The following is a 6,547-nucleotide window of genomic DNA, read 5'->3' on the forward strand; positions in this document are numbered from 1 at the left end:
TACGAAGTATTGGTAGGAAAAATTAACACTAGCAATTCTGATTGTGGTTGATTGTATGTCTGTGATTGAAATTTTAAATTATAAATCGACAATGTTTGTAAAAATTTTAGATCATTCATACTCGTAGTAATATTGTAACGTAAGTTAGACTATTAAATCTAAAAGATCATAAACCAAACATACTAGGGTACTAGCATTTGCATCATTGGATTGGATATTCAAATCAATTTTGTGGCACTTAATTTAAGTTTATGCTAAGTTTTGTTTAACCTTAGTTAGAAAAGAATGTCAGATTTTTTCAGTGAACTAATTCCTGTGGTCTTGAGAACGGATCAACCCAGCATTGTTGCACAATTCAAATAGTTGTTAGTTTGTTACCATCGTAACTATACTGTAATTCTCATTGCTTTAATTTGGTCATGCTCTTGGTGTGTGAAAGAACTAAATATGGGCAACGGGTCGTGCCGTGCGGCCGCGGGCCGTGCCTGGCCGTGCCGCGGTGGTGGGCGTGCCGTGCCTAAATTTGGCACACCCCAGCCCACGGCACGGCACAGCGGCCAAACAGTGCCACTTTTTTTAAAAAAAAAAAAAAAAATGAACGTAAAAAAAAAAATCGATATATAAATATTTTTTAGTACAACTTAATTTTATATAAATAATGTTATTAATTTATGTTTATGTTAATGTTAATATACTTTGTTTTGAACAAACTATATTTTAATTAAGGTTATAAAAATTATTTATCTAATTATGTTTAAGTTTATATAAATAATTTTATTAATTTAGCAAAAAACAACAATACATATAATAAAAATTAAATTACCACTGTCATGCCACGTGTCGTGCCGGCGTGCCGACCCACGGGCCGGCCACCGTGCCTCGTGCCGTGCTCGTGCCGATTCCCAGATTTTTGTTCACGGCACGGCCCACAGGTGGGCCGCCGTGCCGTGCCGTGCCGACGATCGTGCCGTGCCAGGCCGCGCCGGAATCGTGTCGGGCCCGTGCCGCCCGCGTGCCGGCACGGCCCATGCCCATCTTTAGAAAGAACATTAATAATGTAAAGCCACAGCCCACACTATACGTAGTTTTTTTTTTTTTTTCACCGGTAACAAGGAGCCCCACCCTTTCACATGAATGGGGGAGGGGGGGAGGGGGATTCGAACCTCCACCACTAGGGGGAGGGGGGGGGGGAAACCATCCCTCCATCTCCCTAGTTCCTCACTGTACTTAGTATTACGAAACCAGAAGGAATGGAGGATAAATGTTGTTCACGGAAGAGTTTTAAGAGCAGAGTATTTTTAAACTAAGTAACAAATCAGGCATGGTAAGGTAAACTTAATTTTACTGTATCTGAATTAGAAAAGTAAATACAAACTATGATATATCAAGCATACACATACATCTTATATCCAAATACTGCCTCATAAATAAGCTCTGACCTTGTTGCAAAGTCGAGAATAGTCAGTAATGCAGTAAAAGGCATATAATTCGGGAGGGAAAGGAATCGCATGTTAATGTTGACATACTCTCCGATCATCAAAAACATGATCAAAGTATGGGACAAAGACGGCTAAAGAGAAGTTTCAAGAGTTTCTACCATCACTGCTACTGCTAAGACTGCTCCTGATTTTGCAATGGTTGCTGCAATTGCAGTGGCTGCTGCTGCTGTTCCCCTTGCCAGGCCCAAACAATATCTTTTAAAGAAGGCCTTATATCTTCCTTTATCACCTTTTGATACTCGAAAGTATCTCCATTAGCTTTTCTCATCTCCACCAAGTAGAGTGCAGGGGTGACCTCAAATATTTCTGCATCAATTGACAGAACACCTTTCCTTCCTTCGCTTGTGCCCTCGAAGTTTAGTAATCCTTTGTCCATCCTCCTTACTTTTAACCTTAAGTTTTTAGCAGTTTCCATAAGCTTAGAGATTATGGTAGAAGCAGCTTCCCTGGACGTAAATCTTGCTTCCTTCTTATGACTACAGTCTTCGAATAAGCCAGATAAATCAAAGCCACACGAAAGGGATATGATATCAAATGCATTTAACTCTGCAGGTTTGATCCCCTCTTCCCTGGATTCTTCATTGGCATTGCTACTTCTGGAAGGGCCTGGATCTCCGTTGCTAACCACATCATTAACTGTTATGCTATCTGTATCAGATTGGATAGGTTTTGGAGACAAGTCTTTTTTATACCAAGAACTCTCCTTTATCTTAGCAATTGTGACTCTAGTGTCAGGGTTAGGGTCCAAGATCTTTCCTAATAGTCGGCGTGCATCCTTTGGAAACCAACTAGGGCATTTATATTCTGCTTTACCAATCTTTCTGTACATCTCCATCAAGTTTGAATCATGGAATGGAAGAAAACCAGCCAAGAGAACATATAAAATCACCCCACAAGACCATATATCAGCTTTGGCCCCATCATAGCCTTTCCTACTGATGATTTCAGGAGCAACATATGCAGGGGTCCCACAAGTGGTATGGAGTAAACCATCTTGTCGTTTAGTTTCAGCTAGAGCACTCAACCCGAAATCTGAAACCTTCAAATTCTCATTTTCATCTAGCAGCAAGTTTTCAGGTTTCAGATCGCGATGATAAACTCCCCGGCTATGGCAAAAGTCAACTGCACTAATTAACTGTCTGAAATACAATTGAGCAACATCCTCCTTTAGCCTCCCTTTGGCCAGCTTGTCAAAGAGTTCACCGCCTTTAGCATGTTCCATCACAAAGTAAATTTTAGTCTTGGTCGCCATGACTTCATACAGATACACAACATTTGGGTGCCTAACCATTCCCATAACAGAAATTTCTCTCTTAATTTGATCCATGAGCCCTACTCTTAAAACTTTTTCTTTGTCAATCATTTTGATGGCCACACTCTGGCCATTTTGGATACTCCTTCCGTAATAAACCTTAGCAAAGGTACCTTGTCCTAGTAATCTCCCCATTTCGTACTTATCCATCAACACAGACGCTCTTGGCTCCATGACATACACAACGGAAAAAATCCTAGAGGCAATTTCAAGATACGAATCTCCTGCAAACACTGACTGTATATTGTATACTACTATGTACAAAGCAGGAGAACTAGAACAATGATCGAAAATCAACCATCCCCATAAATATAACGCCTAAATGTAGACGGCGTACTATTGCAATCAATCCCTTGAAGCTTAAAGTCACCACCAAGACTCACAAAGCAGCGACGCGAGTATCCAATATCATCAACCGCCAACAATGCTAGGACAGACAAGTTCCTAGCCTCATCAGCTAATATATATAGTCCCCCAACAGACAACCACATCATTTAGCATTCCCTGAAAAATGTCTCTATACAAGACACAATCAGGAGAATGCTTAAAACAATCCCAACACCAAAAATTTTCCGGAATTACTCGTTGATAATCAGGTTAAGCTGCAAGAAGAGGCAAATTGATGACAACTAAAATCACAAGTAACAAAAATCAAAAATTTTAAAATTCTGCAATTCAGAAAGTTTAAAACGTCTAGATTCCTAATTTTCCTTAAATTAAAACAGAAATACTGGATAATTAATAGCAATGCTACTTTAAAACATAAAAATTAAACAAAAATGACACAATCCTCCACAAAACTCATACACCAAAACAAAATACCATCAAAATTCACCATTAACCCAAATTTAAATTCTCAAAAAAAATCACAAACATCATATATTCATAAGCATACACACATATATTAACCTAAACAGAAATTGAATTCAAAATTACAGAAAATACAAAAAATTAATAGGGAAAAACAAAGTTAGTGTAAATTTACCAAGAATTCGAAGTGGGGTTGTAGCTGCGATGCAAAATTGGAGGTAGAAGAGAAAATTGAGAAGATTAAAGAAAACGGGGGAATTTGATGACAGATCTGAAAGACAAGTTGGTTGCAAAAGATGGCAAAATAATCGTCGCGCTTACGATAGTTTGGCTGGGTCAGGGACTCCGGCTTCTTCTTCTTTGTTGTATTTAAATTTCAATTTTTCCCCTAAATTTTTTTTAAAAAAATTTCTTTTTCTATGTGTTGCATAAATAATGAAATGAAACGTAAGTAGATTTTTCCCCAAATAAAGAAACGTATGGAGATTTTACTGGTTTTGGTTTGTTTTTTTTAATATTTTGGGTTTTGTTTGGTTTTGTCTTTTTATTCTTTTTTTAGTTGAGGTGTAAGTGTATTGAGTTGAATATGAATAGATTCGAACGGGAATGGATAAGGGAAAATGTGTAAGTGTATTAAAATTATAATGCATACTAATATGTGTTTAATTTAATAATTACAATAATAAGGAAAGATTGAGGTTGGTATGCGTTGAGTCTGTATATGACTTAAATTAGGTTTATTAGAAACTATAAAGAAAAATATTAGTTTAAACGGGAAAAAAAATCAACAATTAATGAGTATATGATGTATGCAAGTAAACATACAGCTAATCGGGGTATGTATGTTCAATAGACGGCAATGGAAAATACGATCACGTGGGGGTACATCAAGTAAAGTTGTGATTAGGGATGTTAACACGTTAGTGGGGCGAGTCAGGGCCTGTTTTTCCTTTTCAGTTCAGCTCCAATAAGTTCATTTCAGTTCAGTTCCTAATTTCTTTCTCTCATAACCAATTCATTTCAGTTCACAGCTCAATAGTTCAGTTCAGTTCAATTGTTTTTAGTAAATTGGAACAAGCCCTTAGATAGGAGACATACCCCTAGAGCGAAAATAGAGATGAAAATCATACTCGATATGCATGGGTTGTGAACCGGTAATGCATCTTAAGTTATTCCCGCCTTGCCCTGTAACGAACTACATATATGTAACACCAAAAGCTAAAAATTACCTTATACCCATTTAAATTGAGAAAACAAACTTTAACAACCGAGTTCCATCTTTTGGATTCTCGTAAACTTATCCTACATCAAATTCAATGAAAATTTTGGTTCAATACTTGTTTAACAATTAAATTTTTTATATAACAAAGATAATAAGGTCCTGTTCTTTTGAGCAGGCAGAGCAACTTAAAAGAACAGGGTCTTAATGGACACATACAAGAATTTCAAGATGGGGATTAAGCGGGAGGTTGGGCAAGGAAGGCGGATGTGGATGCATATATATAACTTGTTTGGTGGGAATGATTTTAGATTTAAATTTGGTACATGGAGATAGGGATGGAAATATTAGGTGGCTTTGGGATGGGGATAAGAAGATCAGTATCCTCTCTCGCTCCATCCCATCCCTTATTGTGATCATGCTTCATTCAAATGCCTTAACAAGTAGAGATATATGAAGGATTTTGGAATTGTTCTCTTGGTTAAAAGCTTAGGGCCTAGGGTAATGTGACTACCCCGTGGGCCGTGGCTATGACTAATTGTTGTGGTGTTCTTGATTCTATATATTTATCATCTAACTAAAGTTGTTTGTCATTAGACTATATTGGTAAAGATTGCGATTATGTTGTTGTATTATTTCTACCCAATACTACGGTCAATCAGACCACAACGTGGTCATATGTGTTAAAATGTCACATTACTAATTAACTTTAAGTTGAGTCAGATTTATAATGCTATGTGAACAAAACAAAAATTAAAAAAAAAAATAAAATAAAATAAAAAATAAAAAATAAAAAAAAAGGATCAATTTATAATGAATATATATAGTTGAATACTTCTCTGCCATGTACAATTTTTTTATTATTATTATTTTTTTTTTTTTTTGTGCTTATTACAAGAGATATTAAAAGATTAAGATTTTTTTTTTTTTTTTTTTTTTTTTTAAAAAAAAAAAAAGCATGAACTTTGTTGATTTATCATGCATCAACGTTGAACATGGCATGTCCGACTCCGACAAACTAGACTTTATCTGTGGAAGTAAATTGATTTCTTTTTTCTTGTCTATGTATGCTATGCGCGGTTCATTGGTTTAAAAGTATACAAGTTGTATTCGATGCTACGGAGTAAGTAAGATGGCCCCAACACAAATAACTCATCTTGATGTATGATGCTCCTGCATTCCCTGTATTAGTAGCTCCCTCGAGTCTTTCGACTTATTAATTATAGTATACAAGGAAACACTTCTTCGTTTTTAACACATGCTACAAATTGAGTTTTTAATTAATGTATAATAATTAAGTTAGCTTGTTGCTTGTTTAATGAGAGTGAGGAGTAATTGTATTCAAATTATCAAATTAAACAACGTGTTGGAAAATAATTCAAACCAATTTTTTCATTAATTACATTAAATATAATCAATTTATCATTAAAGAAAAACCTGAAATAATTAAAATGACATTTTTTGGTTTTTATAAGAAAAACCTTTTATTTTTGTGGTTGTCATTGGTGCTAATTAAACACTGACCATAAACTTTAGATATATTAAATTTGTGTGCACCTCACCCCTCCAAGGATGAGTCACTTGCAAATAAAATGTCTTCATCCACTCATAAATTTAGTCCTTAATTAAGTTTGCAAAGTCGTTGGCTTCTATGTTACAATAAATTGAAATAATAAAAAACGAACAATATATAATTATAAGCAAAAC

At 35.6% G+C, this 6,547-nt stretch overlaps 1 protein-coding gene across 1 annotated transcript; it reads right to left on the minus strand.

The window, feature by feature from the left end:
* Positions 1 to 1,325: 1,325 nt before the first annotated feature.
* Positions 1,326 to 4,173, minus strand: LOC145624481 (CBL-interacting protein kinase 2-like). The gene is made up of 2 exons (XM_081677526.1): positions 3,797 to 4,173; positions 1,326 to 3,413 (listed from the first exon to the last, which is right to left on the minus strand). Exon 2 carries the CDS (start codon positions 2,983 to 2,985, stop codon positions 1,612 to 1,614), a length of 1,374 nt encoding a protein of 457 aa, XP_081533652.1. The 5' UTR covers positions 2,986 to 3,413; positions 3,797 to 4,173; the 3' UTR covers positions 1,326 to 1,611.
* Between the last annotated feature and the right edge of the window lie 2,374 nt (positions 4,174 to 6,547).

The sequence above is a fragment of the Chenopodium album genome, chromosome 3 (assembly GCF_948465745.1).
Source record: "Chenopodium album chromosome 3, dcCheAlbu1.1, whole genome shotgun sequence".
Taxonomy (NCBI): Eukaryota; Viridiplantae; Streptophyta; class Magnoliopsida; order Caryophyllales; family Amaranthaceae; genus Chenopodium; species Chenopodium album.